An 18,621-nucleotide genomic window follows, 5' to 3' on the forward strand; every position below is an offset into this window, starting at 1 on the left:
GCCGCGCGTTCCCGCGGTGAGGTATCGAAGCCCCAGCGCGCACGCGCCGCCATCGCGGCCCTGGAGCGAGAGGAGCCGCAGAGCGCACGCGCGTCAGGGCGCGGGTAGGCTGCGCGCGCAGCGGCTCCTCCCGTTCCCGCCCCTTTTACTGTGCCCCCCCCCCCCCCCCCGAGCCCCTGTTTTCCACCATTTTGTGCTGCGGCTTTTCCGCGTTGTTTTTACCCCGCTTCGCCCTGCGAGCGCGACTCGAAACGACGGCCCATGGCGGAGAGTCAGTCAGCGGCGGGGCAGGGAGAGCCTGCGTCCCTGTGTGGGCTCGGATTTCCCCGTTCGGAGTCCGAAAACCGGCGGCGGCCGCTGAGCGAGCTGCGCGTGATAGACCTGCGGGCCGAGCTCAAGCATCGCAATTTGGACAGCGGCGGCAACAAGAGCGTCCTCATGGAGCGGCTCAGGAGGGTGAGCGGGGAGGCGCGCGCCTGAGGGGCGGGTGTAGCCGGCGTGACCCGGGCCCGGCGGGCATGCCGAGGAAAATGGCGCCAAAGGGCCGAGGAACGGCGGGGCCGGGGCTGCGCCGGGAGCGGGAGTTCCGCGGAACCCGTTGCGACCGCTCCGTGCCTGACGGGGGAGACCCTGCGCTTGGCCATCCCAGGAGCGAGCCCTTCTGTCACACAGTGCGGTGGGTGTTTGTGTGCGAGCCGGGCGCTTTCATCTACGCGGCGAATCAGCTCCCGATATCCTAGACCCGTACAGCACAGCGGGTCTTCTGTGGCATTCGGCCCAAGTGTTTTTAGTATGAATTTTCCGCCTTCCACTCAGTTCCTGCATTTATACTTCTGTACGCTGTGCAGTAGGCTTTTGTTGCGTACTGGTATTTTTGTGGCTTTCTAGTTGGTAGCCTGTACACTGCATCAGAATGTTTGGTATGTTATAGCAGAATGCGGAACACCTTCACCAAACTGATGCTTACTGTCTCCTAGAGGCGAAGTTCTCACTCTGTCACAGCAGCGCACAGTTGCAAATGCTGTATGATTGACTTTTGACTGCTTTCCAGAAGCTTTACACCAACATGCTACTGTTTTCTCCATACTTGTTACTTTGAGCTGGTGGTTCTTCATTTGCATATCCAAGTTGCCGATTCCAAGCACCAGATTCTTGTTTTGAAATTTTTCAGTCTCTAGTGTCCAACTCTGAAACTCAGCAGAAATGCACAAATGAAAGTTTTTATGTCCATCTTCATATCTACCTTTGTCTTTTCCTTTTACTAGGCTATTGAGGAGGAAGGAGGGAATCCTGATGAAATTCCAGTGGTTTCAGAAAGTATCATGAAGAAAACTCCAAAAAGAAGCAGCAAAGGTACAGGGCAGTTAGAGAGAATCTCCACCCCATCTCCCTTGAGTTTTCAAGCAACTGTACTCATGAAATGGAAGCTTTTCTCTGTTTTTCTTTTTGCTTGATTTTATTTTGGGCACTGTTGCTAAATGTTTTGCAGTCCCAAAGCTGTAGCTAATGTTACTTGCCTGAGCCAGATTTGGGTAAAAATGATTTTCTGGAAGAAATTAAGCACAACTGAATGTTCTGTTCCTTGGTTCAGACCTTTAATCCCATGTTACTGGTAGTCTTCTTCACGTTTGTGCTCAGGTTTCTAGGGATGGGTGGTATGGTTAGTGATCATTTATTCACAGAATTTAATGTAATTTAATGAGGCAGGAAATGGTCTACTTGAAGGATCTGTTGGTTTCTTCTCAGCATTCCCTGAAATTCGTAGCAGACATTACTAAGTAACATTAAAGCAGTGTCTCTATTTTTAAAATAGTTAATTTGGTTTTTCATGTGACTGTACCTTCGTTTTTGAGAAATAAAAGGAATTTTTTTTTTTTTTTTGAGGTAGAAATGAAGTTTCTAGCAACTGCAAGATAACCTCTGTAGTGTTATGGTTAGGCTTCATAGCTAATAGCAGTCACATTTTTGTTCACAGAAGACTAGTTTTTAATCAATATGTGAAATCAAGTGTGTTTTCAGGGCTTTATGCTTGATTTTTCTAACAGTGAGACAGTCTTACATAATCCTTATTTTTAAAAAATAGTCTACTCTTTTTCTAGAATTAGTTAATTAGCACAGTTTCATCTTTTGTGATCAAATACTGTTAAAATTTTTTGTATTAGAACTAAGCAGAATAACTAGGTTAGATTAAGTATTTTTATTTCTAACTTTGACTTAAACAAAATGTAAATTTGTGAGATGAGACTCAACTGTTTTGCCAACTAATTTGTTTGATCCAAATTTTTGTTGTTACATCCCATTTGGAGTGATAGTGCAATTGCTTGCAGACTAAAATGTGAAATCTTGAGCAGATAGATAGCAAATGTCACAGCTGTGGGTAAAAGCAGAGATTTTTGATAATCGCATTAGTTTTCAAGTCTCAGAAAAATACTTAACATGTTACAGCACTTTTAGTATTGGGATGGAAATAAATGAAATGATCCTCTTGGCTTTGAAGCCCCTTTCACCTTTTAATTGCAGTCTGCTTGTAGTTTTTGAGGAAAATAGAATTCATAAAAAATGAAACAACTACTTAGCTCTGAGCTTGAGGAGTTACCATTTCATGCTGAAGCTGGCATGCTGTTTTCGGTAGCGTCAGTTGTGATATGGCAAGTCCAGCTGGTGCACAGAGCAATGCAGTAATACTCACAGAGAGAGGGTTTTTTTCATTGGTTTGCGTTGTGTTTTTTGTTTGGCTGCTTTTTTTTTTATTTCTAGTAAATGTCTGTAAAGAAACGAAAGTTGACATAATAAATTGCTGCAATCTCAGCTGAGCCAAATGTTCTGGGGAGTGCACAGTGGTGCTACTTGAATTCTTGCCAGACATTGGGCTGTAGCATGTGTGTCAGTTACTGAACTGATATGGCATACGAATGCTTGGTTGTGGAAAATAAGGGTAGAGCAGATAACTAAATGGAAGGGAATACCAACTTTGATGAAAAAGTAAAACTTGAAGAGCACATGTGTATTTACTGTCTTTTCATTCTAACGATCGTAATGTTGTTAGGACGTAGACCAGAGGAAGAGGGAGTAGAAGACAATGGCCTGGAAGAGGACTCGGGAGATGGGCAGGTATGTGAGGCTGGGTTTGAAGCAAAGTAATGACAGCATTGCTTTTAAGTTGCAATGACTATTACATGTACTTTTTTTCTTTTTACAGGACGATATTGAAGCAAGTTTGGATAACTTGCAGGATATTGACATGATGGATATTAGTGTGTTAGATGAAGCTGAAATAGATAATGGAAATGTGGTAGATTGCGGAGAGGATTACAGTGCTCATAATATTCTTGACTCGCTGTCTGATAGTAAAGAAAATGCTGATGCAGAAGTGAAAGAATTTCCAGATCAGCCTGCACAGTATGCTGTAGGTAACTTGGAGGCATCCCCACAATTTTCAGAAATTAAAGAAGAATCAAGAGAAATACCAATAGTGATGGTATGCATCTCTTATGTGTGTGGAATCAGATTTCTTTTTAAATTTATTTACTTATGAATTAAATAGCACAATGGTAGCTAAAGAATATTTGGAACGATTTGGGACTCTACTGGTTTTTATGGCCATTGCTTATTCCTTTACGTATTTGTGAAAATATGATTCTTAATTTTAAAATACTTAGATGTTGTTTGTAGGCACATGACTGTACGAATTAATAGCAGTCCAGAAAGCATTTGTTTTTAATCATGCTTTGAACTCTGATTCACCTTATGTTTACATTCCCATTTTGACATCTTTATTTTAGAGAACACATGAGGCATACAAATACTATAGCTTATTTTGTTCTCTTCAATTGAACAGCAACATTCAGGAAGCTATATTCTATGTTATTTTTTTGTTAAGATTGGGTCTTGCAGTTTTTTTAGTTATCGAAAGTATTTTTATGTTGGCTTTCCACGTTCATCTGGAATCAAGTGCGTATCTCCTGAAATGTACAACACAGCATTTTAAGAAAGTTATTTCTGCCCCATCTAAGAGGGAGTGTAGCTCTTTGTTGTGCACACACATTGTGTCATAAGTCCGGACTACAAGATTCTAAAGCTGTGTGGTTCCCTTGTCGTGATCTGAAAGTTCGGAGATAAGTTTGACCCCCTATCCCAAAGCATAACCTTGTTCTACACGAGTCAAATAGAAATACAGGGAAAGTAGGTTTTTTTCAGTGACTGAATTGCTTGAGGCCAGGCCACCTCCTGTGGTCTGCTTTTTACCACAGAAGAAGGAAATAGTTATCGAGTTACATAGACTTTTTGGCTTTATGTTGCTGTAAATAACAGAGATATAAGTCAGAGAAAGTTTTCTGTTGGAATCCCCATACTTAAAAGATTTGTGTGAGCTGACCAACATAGTTAAGAGGTAATGAGAAAGCTTATCCAGTCAGTGGAGATCGAGAAAAATCTTGAGGGTCATTGCTCAGTTTTTACCTTTATTGGTTGTTTTGTGTGCTAGATATATTTAATACCGGTTGTCAGTGAAACTAAAATCTTGGGTTTCTCATTCAGGTTTCACTGACAATATTCTTTTATAGATAACAAAATGTCTTCCATCTGTTTTTTTTTAAAGGTAGAGTTTGAAGATGTTGGAAACAGTTTAGATGCTTCTTCATCAGATTTAACCATAATAAAGGTAAATTGTAGCCAGTTTTTCTTTACAAAAAAAAAACCATATAAAGCTATATGTTGAAACTGTATGTACAGGAAGTACGCAGTGGGTGCATTCTTACTCTGCAAAGAATAGGAACTAAGGCCTTTCTAATTTACTCGTATGTACAAAGATCTATGTATCTCTCAGGATGTATATATGTGTATGTGATATACGTACCATACTGAGTTTGGTGGTAGATTTGATTCCTTTTATCTGACGTATATACCAACTCAGTGCTTTACATTATATTTAACTTCCATTAAAAGTGGAAGTATCCCATGTTGTCAAGAAAGCTGAAACTGTTCCTGAAATACTGACCTTGGTTCCACATCACTCGTGGTAAGTTAAGGACACTAGCTCCAGGTGAACCTGGTGTTTCTGTTGATCTTGTTTTCAGAAAGGAGACGTCACAAAGTACATTGTAAAGAAGGGTAACATGAAGATAAGGTTTTCTCCGTGCAGCTTATGTTTGTTGATTTATTTACCGATGTGAACGTGCACCATGTGTTCAACAGATGTCTGAATTTGAGAAACGTTAAAGTTTTTACACAGTTCCTAAAACTTTGAGGATGTTAAAAACTCAAGTTAAACTATCTGAGAAATTTCAACGTTTTCAAAGCTGAAATAGGTTAAATCATAGTAACACTTCCGTTAAATTCTGCTGTGTATTGGGTGGTTGAAAGGTGTCATTCAGAAAAACAACTTGACTTCTTATGAAATAGTGATATTTCTCCTTTTTAAAATCTTTCTCACTGCAGGAACTTGAAGAGTTACCTTTGGAGCCAGGTACTGTTTGGGGTTTTCTGTTTGGTTGGTATTTTTGGTTTTTTTTGGTATTTTTTTAATGAAAAAAGGATCTTGGGCATTTAAACAGTTTCATTCTTCATTTAGGCTTTTTGCGTCCCTATTTGTTTTTTTTTTTTAAATGTATTGCTGTAGTGTTCATTTTTATGGTGGACAGTCCAGGTCAATGCAGGGTCATAGAGATTGGAAACCTAGTCATATCACCAGATCTGTGAATAACCACCTTTTGAAAATGTGTTTAATGCGATGGAATGATTCCATAGAACTGTTACTACAGAGTGGAGTTAAGGAGCGAGCCTTAAAGATGTAAAGGTTCTGAAAACAGATCTTGTGATATCACACTGTACAGCAGTTCTATAAACATAATGCAGGAGTGCAGGTAGTACAAAGCTCTGGTACAGAACAGACATTAAAGAGTGACGGGACTTCAGAAGAAGGAATACACTGTCATCACAGGAATTCGCTACGGATCCTATTCGCTTTCTGGACTGCAAACACACTCGTGCACCATCAGAAGATGCCCAGTTCTCATGTTGGACTGTCTGCTAAAAGAATTTCACGGAAATTTGGAAATTGAACTCTCAGTGCCTTGATACGTTCAGTTAAGCATCTGGGACTCTGGAAGCTAACTCGAGAAGAAAAAGCTGAAGGATTTAATGAAGAATATGGAGGATGAGCCAGAAGTTTTTTGTTAAATCTGTGGGGGCATTTTTCTTCCCTGTTATCGTTTTAGGGCTGATTTGGTAGTTTGTCAGAAAGCAGTTAGCATAGTACTTTTAACACTGTGTACACTAGGGTTTTCCAATCTCTGTGTAGCTTAGAAGTTCTCTTGGTGTTAGTGTGGCAGCCATGCCAGTTCCACATTTGTGATTGCTGTATTTCCCTGGTGATTAAATCTTGTGCCATTCTATTCCTGTTAAATCCGTAGAAAATGAGAAAATACTCGACATTTTGGGGGAAACTTGTAAATCTGAAGTACTTAACGAAGAAACTTCCGAAGTGGAGCGGCCACATGCACAGGAAGCAAGTATCGCGGTGCCAGGCAAGAGGCTGGCGGAGGAAGAGGACGCTCTTGCTGCCGCTCAGTTGGAGGAAGATGCTTTAGATTTGGACAGCAAATCGGCACAAGCTATGGCAAGGAAGGAAGCAAAGCGTTTAGTTGTAGCAAAAGGGGAGACATGTGAACAGACACTAGAGGAAGAGAAGCCGGACTCTGAATCTTTAGTAGTAGAGACCCTAAGCGATCAGAGTAGCAAACGCTCCCAAGGCCTGGAAGCCTCTAGTGGGGAAACAGCGGCAAAAGGCGCAGGTCCTGAAGCCAAAGATAGCAAAGAAGATGCCAAGAGAACAGAAGACAAAGCTAATTCTGAGGAATCCCCTGCTACTAAAGAGTCCTCAGCCAGTGAGGGCGGTGATCAGAAAAAGAGGTTTGTTTTTTCTCCGTTATAGACCAGATGCTATCTTTTATCGTTGGTCGTTAAGTGATGCGAATAAGCTGTTTCCTTCAATTGGCCACCGAGACTGATGAAATTGTAGCCTATTCCTAAAGAGTGTGTTTTATTTCTCCATGTGCAGATATTTTTAATTTTTTTTTTAAACACAATGGGTTTGGTTTCTTTCCTTCCTCAACCTTCAAAGGTTGTTTTCCCAAATTACTCTTATTTCTGTCATATGCAAAACAGAATTGTCTGTTTACGGGTGCAAATCCCTATTTCCTGTCATTCTTCTTTAAATTTGCATATATAGTGTTTAGTTTGAAACTAATTTACTGGTAGGTATCCAATTTTAGTAAACTATCTAGAATTAATGTTCTATTTGCATTCAGTTGGTTGAATAATATGATGTTTTGTCTCTAGCCCTGTTGAGGAGAACAGAGATAGGAAGATAATCTCAAAAGATGAGAAAGGTATGTACGTAGGTTTTTTGTGGTGTGTGGTTTGTTTGTTTGTTTGTTTGTTTTTAACGTGCAAAGGACCGGAAATAAAAACGTTATGGGGTCAAATCTAACAGTTACTTCTGAGTTAACACTGCTTCTTTTTGTGTCTTGTTCATTCTTTAACCACATGCCTGTCTTCATTGTAATAGTTATATTGGAATTCCACTAGCTTCATGAATGGTATTAGGTATCAGAAAGACCAGGATTTGTCTGAAAAATCTTAACAGATCGCTAAATCTCTAGGTTTATACTCTGTGTGGCAGTTCTGGTGAGGACTGTTAATTCAGTGAACCTGCAGTGCACTTGTCACACAGGCCTTCAAAGTATAGCTTAAAAAATTTCAGTTCATGTAACTTCTGTAACCTTACTGACCAAAAAGTTTGGTTTTTGCTTTTTTGGGGTGGTTTTTTTTTGTTTGTTTGTTTTTCCTTGTTTGCTGGTTGGTTTTTTGGTTTTCTTGGTTAAATAACGAGCCTCTTGTGAATTAACATTTATTACTTTGTAATTCTCCTAAAAGTGATTGAAATACAGGAAGAAAATATGTTTCTAAAAACACATTAAGACTGTTCAAATGCACAGTAAACCTGTACTTCAGAAGTTAATTTTTGCAGGCTCCAGTGTATTTATTGATTTTAAGAATGAATGGAAGAGGTAGGAGTGAAATTGCATTTGGAAAGTTTTATGAGGAAAAGAAGTTGGTTTTGCACTGTTGCATTTGTCTGCCACATGGTCTTTTGTGTTTGGCTTTTTTGTACCTCAGGCCGTGTGGGTAGTGGTTCTGGCAGAAATTTGTGGGTTAGCGGACTTTCATCCTCTACTAGAGCTACAGATTTGAAGAATCTTTTCAGCAAGTATGGAAAGGTATGTAGTGGATATGTAAATTAGGAGACCATTTGAAGGCTGACCTTAAATTTAGATCTTATTTTCCCTGATGAATAACTGGATAGCTAAGTACTTAACTTCCTTGCGTTATTTTGAAACTCTGTATCTGAAAGTAGCATACTTCATAAAGAAGGTTGTCTGAAAAGGAGGGGTGGGGAGGAGAAAACCAGTTTGCAGAGAATATCTGTGCAGATACCTGCAAAAATGAGGCAGTTCTTAATAGGAGAGACTGGTAGATTGTCATGTGGGGTTCTGTAATCTAATTACACCTCTTGAGAGCTGGTTTAAATTTTTCCATTTCAAGAAGTATTCCTTTGAGAAATCTAGTCTTTGAGGGCAGGCTTCCATTTGTTCTGTGGTGCCCACTAGCATACAAGAGCCACAATTGTGGAAAGAAACTCCTTGTGTGACTATCTACCCTTCTGCCAAATACATTTCTGAATGCAGTATTAAATGTTTGTCTCGCTAAGTGCGTGCCTCTGGCTGTTATGAGATTGTCATCTGTGGATTGCAACTAGCACAGATGTGCTGAAAGAAAAAAGAAAATGGTAGTAATTTTGTTTTTTTCAGTTTTATTTAATTATTACACTCCCCACTTTCCATATCTATATCTAATCTATATCTATATCTATATCTATCTCTATATAGATATCTTCCTTCAGTTACTGATTTGCTCAGCAACTTGAAGATGAATTTTGTCAGCTGATTACGACAGTGGTCTCTTTTTCAGCAGAGCTGTAATCAACCATCTGTTCTACGATTGGAGTTAGCTGTTTCATAGAATGTTGTGCTAATTTTATACTTTTTTGTGAACATGTGTAACAATGTTAAATTTGAACCTTTTCTGCCATGCTTTATTTCTGTTGACATGGGCGTAACCATTGCTCACATCATACTCTGTGTAGTAGTCTTTAGTGAGGCACTTCTAGAACACGGCTGGCCCAACAATATAGAGGTCAAGTTTAAACAATGACCTTTCTTTTGCTGTCTGTCAGACAAACCTAGTGATGTGTTCTTCTGAGAATACTGATGGAATCTTCTGGGCTGAGCATAATTCCTGCCTGTTAAAAGTGGATAGGTGCTATACTGTGTAGTACTGGTAGACAGAGGTGCTGTCTACCAGGTGGGGGACAGAGTTCTAGTAGGGCCTGAAATGATATGACAAGGGGAAATGGTTTTGGACTAAAAGAGATAGATTCAGACTAGATATAAGGAAGAAATTTTTTATGATGAGGGTGATGGAAACACTGGCATTGGAACTCTGGTTGCCTAGAGTGGTGGTAGATGCCACATCACTGGAAACATTCAGGGCCAGTTTGGGTGGGGCTCTGAGCAACCTGCACTAGTTGAAGATGTCCCTGCCCATGACAGGGCATGGGACTAGACAGCTTTTAAAGGTCATTTCAAACCTAAACCATTCAATGCTTCCATGAAATGGCGATTAAATTAGAATTTTAGTGGCAGATCTGCAAACACAGGTTTTTGGTTTGTTTTTTTTTTTTTTTTTATTTCCCCCACAAAGGTGGTCGGTGCAAAAGTAGTGACAAATGCTCGCAGTCCTGGTGCTCGCTGCTACGGCTTTGTAACAATGTCAACATCTGAGGAAGCCACTAAGTGTATTAATCATCTCCACAGAACAGAACTGCATGGCAAAATGATTTCTGTGGAAAAGGTAAGTGGTAGTTATTTCATGACAGTGTAATAAAAATAAAAGAATGCAACTTTAATGTCTGTCTCTCACTATAAAATTATTTCTGGCTAAATTTCTAGGCAAAAAATGAACCAGCTGGAAAAAAGCCTTCAGACAAAAAGGAAGGTGAAACAAGGAAGGAAAAAGACAGGCACCATTCTGCAGAGTCCAAATCTGAGAAGTAAAGTGCTGTTTTGTATTTTTCTACATTTAAAGACCACTCATTTGAAATACAGGCATGTGACCAAGATGAACAGTAACTGTGATAAATCTTGATTTTCATATTGCATCTGAAATAGGAGTAATACTTGAAAACTTGAAATTGATGTTCTTCAGCAGCAAGGCCATCTTAATTGGCCCTCTGCTCAGAAATACAAAGCTCTTTAGGGTTAGTATCAAAATTTGTTATATTAGGAGATACTAAATCAGCTCCTTTCTAGATAAACCCTTATTTTTATCAGTCACTTGTCCTCTGATCTGACTCCTGCTTGGTCTCCTCTTTTAACTGACAAATATTTCTATGATTTAGTCTGTCTTCTTGATAGACTGTTGGTGTGGTTAGCAAGTGATACTTCAAATATTTGTTTTTCAAGTGGTTTATTGCTTTTGAAAGAGGCATTTTTCTTTTTGTAGATCTGTTGGTATTAAGAAGGAAGAGAAGACTGACAGAAAAGATGATGCTAAGAAATCAGAAAAAGATGAAAAAGAAGGAAAAGAGAAAGAGGAACAAAAGGCTGGATCTTCTGATAGATCTAGGGCAAGCAAATCGGGTAATGCTAGCTGTCTTTCAGAAATGTTTTCAAAGACACTTGTTTCAGAAAAAAACAATTAAAAATTGGTGCGAAGAATATGGTGGCCGTGACAAAACTTTTACTTTACATCCGAAAAGATTTCCTTTTCCAGCTTGATAGGAAATGGAAGAACAAGTATAAACGTTCAGAATTTGCAACTGATTCATAGACTTCAGCTTCTGCAAACCTCAGTGTTCTTATTAGATGTGATTGCTAATTCGGTAAAAAGACCACGAAGCTTAGTAAGACTGAGGTTTTCTTAGTGTACAAAAACCAACATCAGAAAATACCTTGAAAACTTTGACTTAACTTTGCTGTAAGTTACTGGCATTCTTTCATAATTACTGGACTTTAACTACTCCAAACGTTAAACTGTGAGTTTTATGGAACTATCACTGGATTTAGACCCAACACAGTGGGTAGTTCTATGTGCCCCTTTTTTTTTTTTTAAACTGTGGCAAAGGGATGTATTTTGCAGACAGGAGAATTAAATTAAATTTGCTTTCTTTGTCATCCCTGCCAGAAAATACTACTGTAATTTTGTGGTAGCTTTACTGCCCCCATCCTCAACTTGGCCAAATCTTGGTAAGCTATTTAAATCATAAATAAGTTCCGTAAGTAATTGAAAACCTCAATACAATAACTTTTTACTGTTTAGTGTCTTCACAGTTTTAAATCTTGCATGAATTGTTGAATGTTTTGTGTATTATTTATTTTTCGATATATTTGGTTTTCTAGCGAGTCGAGGAACCGAAAGGACAGTCGTAATGGATAAATCTAAAGGAGAGCCAGTTATTAGTGTAAAAACCTCTGCATCAAAAGAGAGGGTAAGTCCAACTTTCAGAGAAGCTTTTGTGTAAAAATAGGTGTCAGATAGCTTTATACGCTTATAGTCGAAGGGGTTTTTGCCTTGCATATTGGTACATTCATCCTTTTATCAGTTTCTGGAAAGCATTAGGGTGTTAATGGTGTGGCAAAGGGTAAATGTTTCTGTTTCACCTTCTTTATAGTTTTGCACTGCTGTCCTAGTTGAAGAAGTAGAATTGCAATATGAAAATGTTGTTAGGATGTCTTTCCCCAGGTTTGAAATACAGTTACTGATGACCATAAAAGTATTGTATTATTTGCCATTAGTGCAAGTCAGGTCATGTGCTCCTAGTATTGATATGTATTTAAATGCTTGAGAAGTTTTAGCCAAATTTGGGATACTTTTCCCTCGCCTGCTTTTTCCTGGCATTCCAACATTGTTTGCCTCTTGTAAGGTATGATAGTCTGTTTTGTTCAGGTTGATATAAAGTAGGCATTTACCTAGGAATTTTGGCTAAAAACGCACTGTGTTCAGCTAATGTATTGTTTTGATTCAACTCAGAGTACAAAAAGCCAGGATCGCAAATCTGAGAGCAAAGAAAAGCAAGATATTTTATCGTTTGATAAAATCAAAGAACAGCGAGAACGTGAACGTCAGAGACAGAGGGAGCGAGAAATCAGGGAAACGGAAAGACGCCGGTGAGTCTTCCCAGTTTTGCTCTAAACTTTGAGTGGTATTTCTTTTTACCTCCCTTATGTGTTTTGTGTTTTGAACAGGCTTGCAAAGTAGTGTTGTGCTGACCCTCCAAGAGTGGTATCTCAGATTGATTTGATATTAATCTCTTGGTAAAACAGACATAATACCAAACAATGAAGGGTTTTACAATTGAAATCAATGTTCTCGGCCTGTGTGTTTCAGGAGACTTTTGTAGGTTTTGTGTTCTGCTTGGTCAGATTTGAATTTCCATACTTGGTTTTTCCCTGTAATCTTGTAAATACTTTTTGTTTGTCAGACTTATGTCTTAGGACATGCTCTCTATGAAAGCCTTTTCAGACCTGTCTTAGAGTAGATATTGTGTTTCTTAGACGCTTTTCAAATGCTCATCTTTGCTTTTTTCATGTGGACTTTTTTACTTTCCCGTAATCTAAGCTGCTGTTATTTAATTGGGAAGAGATAATTCGAGTTTAAGCAGCTAGTGGTAAGAACACAGAAACTTTACAAAGGAAAGAGCAAAAGCAAACAAGAAACCCCATCCAAAACAAAGAAGCAGTAAAGCTTAGACTTAAGATTCTCAATTTAAAACAAAGTATCTTTTTTAAATTAGAGAAAGAGAGAGGCGAGATCGAGAGCAACGTCTTCAAGCTATTCATGAACGGGATGAAAGACAGAGGCTCCAGAGAGAACGAGAACGACTGGAATTTCAAAGGCAGCGTCTTGACAGAGAGCGCTTGGAGAGAGAGAGGTTGGAGAGAGAAAGAATGCACATAGAGCAGGAAAGGAGACGAGAACAGGAGCGAATCCAGAGAGAGAGGGAAGAGCTGCGACGTCAGCAGGAGCAACTCCGTTATGAACAGGAACGGCGATCTGCCATGAGAAGGCCTTATGATCCTGATGGCAGGTAATAATGGCAGTGACATTCCAAACTCTTCAGAGTACTCTTGATAAAGCAGCCACAGAAGCTCACAGCTGAAGGACTATTTACATGTAGCTTTTAACACTTTATAGCAATCTTGAAGAGGAGAAATGTTGTGCTTGTATACTTGTAAGCAGTGTTTTATTACAGGAGGTTTATTCTTATTTCTCAGAGAGTGACCAAGGATAGTAACTGTATCAACTCTAAAGCAGGATTGCTAGTGGGAACAGATACTCATTCTCACATCAGCACTGTGCTGAAATTAAGCTTTGTGTATAGTGTCAGTACACCTGGTTTTCTCTGAAACCAAAATGTGATTCCTTCTTAATGCACATAGGTTTTTAATTAGAAATAAAAAGTAATAGTTTAGGTATTTGGCTAGGTTTGATATCAAGAGAGCAGGAAAGGGATGATCGTTTTGCGATTACTACTAATGGTGACCACCTTTGCAGGCGAGATGACCCGTACTGGCCAGAGGCGAAGCGAATGGCAATAGATGATAGATATCATTCTGAATTTAGTCGTCAAGACCGATTCCACGACTTTGACCACAGGGATCGTGGACGATACCAAGATCATTGTTTGGACAGGTTGGCAAGGCAGTATCTTTTCTTCCTAAACCTTTATGGAAATCTAGTGTCTTTTTGTGGCTTACCTAGTGGCTTGAAGGGTGTCAGAAGAGTAAAACAAATGACCCTTGTGCATTTCTCATGTCTAATTTCGTATGTGCTTGCAATCCTTTGTTTTCATGGGTTATGGACATACCAGAAAGAGGCTGCATAAAGATTGTAAACCAAGTCCTAATGTAGTCTGCCATGATGCTAATGGAGATACTACAGCTTCTCGCGATGTATGCAAGTCTGGTTTGTGAATCCCTGTTCCTCAGCCTAAGACTTAGTCTTTTGCTTTAAAACTTTCTGTATTTTCATCTTTGCAGCCTGGCTAATGCAGATTTTTAGCTCCACAGAATGGAAACATGTTTTCTGCATAGTGCCATTGAGACTTCTGTTTTGCTCTCAAAGGATCTTTGGTGAAAGCCATACTACTTTGTTTTTGCCTTGTAACTCATTTCTGATACTGGTAGGTTCACTCAGTATTCTCTGTGGGTATCACTGAGTACATGACCATGCCTCAGTGATGCTTTGCTTGCCCATGTTACAGTGATAGATGCTACTTTCATCTCTTTTTATGCTATGAAGCAACTCCTTTGAGTATCTTGCCACTAAAGAAACGTTGGCATCCAGATTTACAGCCTAATGAAGATAAATTTTTGTGCGCTATTTCATGCAGACACTGGAATTATGATTACTGTGTTGATTAAACTGAAACTGCCCTTTTTTGTTCCAGAAGAGAATGTACAAGAGGAATACCAGATCGAGATGGGCAGGTGCGTTAGAACCAAATAACCACTTCTGTGAAAAAGCCAATCAAGCTGACCCCAAAGCAGAAAGAACACAGTGCTCGTGCAGCCTAGTTCTTAAACGCAGTCACCACTGGGTTTAAACTGAGCAGATGTTCAAGCAGCAACTAATTTTGTACGCTAATGTGCGTAAAGTAAGTTACTATGTTATCTGCTTGCTAGGGTGGTAGCCACAGATACGGGCAGGGGGAAACCTCCGAGCGATGGGAGCTACGGTACAGCATCCTTTCAGGCTGGTATGTTGCAATAAAAGTTTTCTGGTTAACCATCTTAGGTGTTAAGAGGTAGTTGCTGTAGTTTCTTAGCTGGTGAAGGATCCCTTCTGTCACATTTATCTGAATGGTTTTTAGAAAATAACTAGTGCCATAATGAAACAAGGCAGATGACTTGGACAGATAAAAGGACAGGTGTGAAAACCGATACCACAAAGGTATTCAAAACCTTTCACTTCTGAAGAGAGGTGGGAAGTAGGCAGATAATCTATGTAAAAATTAACAATCTGGAGCCAGAATGTAAGCCTTAAAAAACCTTAACAAACAGACTTCTCCCACCAGAGAGCAGAGCAGAATATGAGCTGTGAAACAAAATAAATGCCTAGAGTGAACCCTGCACAGTAGCAACAGTGGAACCAGTTAAAAAAATGAGTTTGCTACCATTTTGTTTTTTGACAGCTGATAGGAAGGCAACGTCCAAGAAGCTGAATTTTTGCAATCAGAAAAGAAAACCCATGTTGATTCTTAGCATAACTGAGTACCATTTGCCTTTCAGCATTACCCGGATGAACGCCATGGAGGGCCTGATCGTCACTCCCGGGATAGTTGGGGTGGCTATGGGTCTGACAGAAGAATGAATGAAGGGAGAGGGATACCCCCACAAACCCGGTTAGTGCTTGTGAAATAAGGGAAGGGATTGTAGTTAAAATTTTAGTGCTCAGTGAACCTTTGAAGGATGACAGCGGAAGCAGTTTGACAAGTGTGAATCCTTTCTCCAGGCAGTTTCTTTGAGCACCTGGAGGAGCAAGAAATTCACATGTGTAGCTCCCACACGCATCAGGAGAATGGAGCATTGTAGTGAATAAAGAAATGCTGCTCAGTTAGCTTATAGCTGTGATTCTCATGTAAATAACTTTCATGTCTACAGGTGAGATTTAGTCACATACCAGATGCTCCAGTAAGGCCTGCAAAAGTCTCATTTATGGCTAGTGGTCAGGTTTTAAGGAAATTGAGTGAGAGTCTCTGCAGTGGTGGGGGTGGAGGACTGACTCATGTAGAATCATAGTGGTTTCTCTTTAAACCGGTTGGTCAAGCTGGGCATGTTCCAGATGCATAATGTTCAGTTCTGCCTAAGTACACCGGACGGAGAAATGGCAGCCAATGAATTGTTCCATGTCTAAGTATTTCAGTCCACTGCAGTATCAGTGATGTCTCTATAGGTCAGAAAGACAAGTTTTGTTGTGTGAAGGATGCTGTTCAGCAAGTTTCTCATTGTTCCACTTTGACCAGTTTTTATTGTGATGATTGGGTGGCTATAGCTACAGCTTGATTAACCATTTAACACACTTTTGTATGGGGTATGGTGTTTGGCTTTACCCTATGCTGCTAAATGGATAGGGGACATACCTAGAAGATGTTCTTTTATTTTTTTAAGAGATGGACGTGACTGGGGAGATCATGGTCGAAAGTTAGAGGGGCATCAAGATCGTACATGGCAGGGAAATGTGGATGGAGGAATGATGGGACGGGATCATGAGAGATGGCAAGGTACACTTGCTGCTTACCAGTGTGATTGTGGTTTTTTCTGTGAATTACTGCTGCTGAACTTCTAGTGGTAGTTAAATTACTGAGAAAGCAAATGAAATTCTGGGAACAAGGTGACTTTTTTATTAGGAAAACACAAAAGCCTGTATTTTTTCTTTTTTTTCTTTTTAAATTAGGTGGTGATAGAAGCATGCCTGGTCAGTCAGGACCAGGCCATGGGATGAATCGAGGAGGGATGTCTGGGTAAGAATTTCTGTCAGAGTGCTTATAATGTTTTTGTAATAGTTGATTGATCTCTATAAAACAAATTCCTGTGTCAGTTGTGAAAAATACTTTCAGTTTCTGCTTAACAATGGATTGGCAAGGGGGAAAAAAAAAAAGAACAAACTAAACACACATCTTTTCTCAGAGTCACAGTAGTATTAACTTTTCTGGGCAATGTTCAATTTGTCTGGCCTTATTTTTAGACGTGGAAGCTTTACACAAGTTGGAAACCAGAGCCAGATGCTGCAGAGTACTGGAATCCAAGGTGTGTTTGCGGGCCAGGAACGGACAAACAGACTGACTGAACCCCGTTTTAGCCGCCGCTACTGAAAGTGCTGTACATATATGTTTGTTTTTTTTTTTTTTTTTTTAATACCAGATTACAGTGGTCAGGAATTTTATTAACCAGGCTCACATTGAATTTGTGATTATAAAAGAGCAAGACTGCTGCTGCATTGTAGCCAAATACTATGTCAAATTGGTTTGGTTTATTTTTTGTTTTCTTTTGTTTCTAATGAACGTGGTGTTTGTCAAACATCACCTGAATTTCTGTAAGTGAAGCATTCCATTTTTCAAAAATAATAAAATCAGTGTATGGCTACTACTTCGTTGTTTCTAGAGTCTTTGGCAATATGCCTCTTATGAGGGATGTAAAAGTCAGTGAAGACACCATCTGCTTTTAGCACTGTGCTTTTGTCACTGTGAAGTGACAAATCTGTGACGCTGTGGATGTGTATCTCCTTACCTCCATTTGAGAGAGGAAGGATCAATGTGTTTCCTTGTTTAATTCTCCACCGGGAACAGAGTCCTTCCTGGTGTGGAAATGCCATGCTGCACCACAATGGCTGTGGACGCTTGAGGGCCAGCACGTGGAGCTTCGTGGAGCACCCCTGGTGCTTCGGGCCAGGGGACTGCTGCTGTGACCTCGTGGCCATAATCAAAAGAGTGCAGATTATGAGTAAATAAGTAATTAAATAATTATGAGTAATTAATTATGAGTAATTAAGCAGGACCGGGCTTGTTCCCAACGTTAAATAAACAAATACCTTGCTGCTTAAAGATACAAAAGTCTCTGAGCAGTTCTTCAGACCGGATTTTTTGGCATCACAATCCAACTGTTGCCAAACACTGCCACTGTAACCCCTAAGCCGTCACCCTGCGCCAGATCCGGACACCTCTTGAACACCTGCAGCAACGAGGACTCCACCACCTCCCTGGGTAACCTATTCCAATGCGTGACCACCCAATTTTTTCCGAATCTCTAATCCGAATTTCCCCAGTCTCATTGTAAGGCCATTTCCCCTGAAATAAAGAAGGAAATATAAAATACGAAAGAAAATTAAAGAAAAAAAATAAAAGCGAGCAAACTAAAAAGGCAATAAAATGAAAAGTGAAATCTAAGAGAAAAACAACCCTTCTTGGGTAACCGCCCTGCCCTCCAACCCGTGAACTGGGGGACACCACTAAAATGTGAGAAGGGGACACCGAAACGTGAGTGGGGGAACCCCAGGGAGCCGAAAAAGCAGCGGAGGGAGAGCCGCGAAATGTGAGGGAGGGGCCCCAGAAAAGCGCGTGAGGCGCGCGCAGTAAGAGAGCCAAGCCGGGTTCTCGGGCACCGGGAGAGGCAGCTAAGGTGGTGACGCCAGCGCATGCGCAGTCGTTGGCAAGACGCCGACGATCACGTGATAAGTAAGGGCAGCCAGGAGCGGGACCGGCGGCGCATGCGCAGTGGCTCTCGTGCCGGTGCAGCGCTCCCTGCTCGAGTTAAGGGCCGGTTCCGGCGGCAGGGCGGGACTGGCGGTCTCCCGTCTCTCCCGGGGTGTGTGTGGGGGGAGTAACATGAAGATTTTTTTGGGGTGAAAGCGCAGAAATTAGCCAGGAGGGACGCTAATTTGGGTAAACTCGGTCACCGGAAGTAGAGAGCGACCGGAAGTCCTCCAAGCCCCGGCGCGGAAGTC

The 18,621-nt window shown here is 40.5% G+C and overlaps 1 protein-coding gene and 1 long non-coding RNA gene across 5 annotated transcripts; one reads left to right on the plus strand and one right to left on the minus strand.

Moving 5' to 3' along the window:
- The first annotated feature begins 143 nt into the window (after positions 1–143).
- Positions 144–17,267, plus strand: LOC135403279 (scaffold attachment factor B1-like). Of its 4 annotated transcripts, none has more exons than XR_010425345.1 (21): positions 144–456; positions 1,266–1,353; positions 3,047–3,111; positions 3,200–3,478; positions 4,598–4,660; positions 5,437–5,464; positions 6,411–6,909; positions 7,339–7,388; positions 8,179–8,279; positions 9,823–9,972; positions 10,071–10,171; positions 10,624–10,760; positions 11,520–11,608; positions 12,151–12,287; positions 12,914–13,207; positions 13,675–13,812; positions 14,570–14,609; positions 14,805–14,878; positions 15,411–15,523; positions 16,576–16,642; positions 16,867–17,026. XR_010425345.1 is itself a non-coding variant. In XM_064637154.1 (21 exons), exons 1-21 carry the CDS (start codon positions 262–264, stop codon positions 16,991–16,993), a joined length of 2,874 nt encoding a protein of 957 aa, XP_064493224.1. In that variant the 5' UTR covers positions 145–261; the 3' UTR covers positions 16,994–17,267. The 4 variants fall into 4 exon arrangements, 2 of the variants coding, with proteins under 2 accessions (XP_064493224.1, XP_064493225.1); XM_064637154.1 differs by lacking the exon at positions 14,805–14,878 and adding an exon at positions 16,290–16,402 and having other exon boundaries at positions 145–456; positions 16,867–17,267; XM_064637155.1 differs by lacking the exons at positions 144–456; positions 14,805–14,878 and adding exons at positions 558–676; positions 16,290–16,402 and having other exon boundaries at positions 16,867–17,267.
- Positions 9,780–18,271, minus strand: LOC135403293 (uncharacterized). Its single transcript, XR_010425351.1, has 2 exons — positions 17,409–18,271; positions 9,780–16,695 (listed from the first exon to the last, which is right to left on the minus strand). It is a non-coding gene; the product is annotated as an uncharacterized LOC135403293 (long non-coding RNA).
- Between the last annotated feature and the right edge of the window lie 350 nt (positions 18,272–18,621).

Source organism: Pseudopipra pipra, chromosome 27 (assembly GCF_036250125.1).
Source record: "Pseudopipra pipra isolate bDixPip1 chromosome 27, bDixPip1.hap1, whole genome shotgun sequence".
NCBI lineage: Eukaryota > Metazoa > Chordata > Aves > Passeriformes > Pipridae > Pseudopipra > Pseudopipra pipra.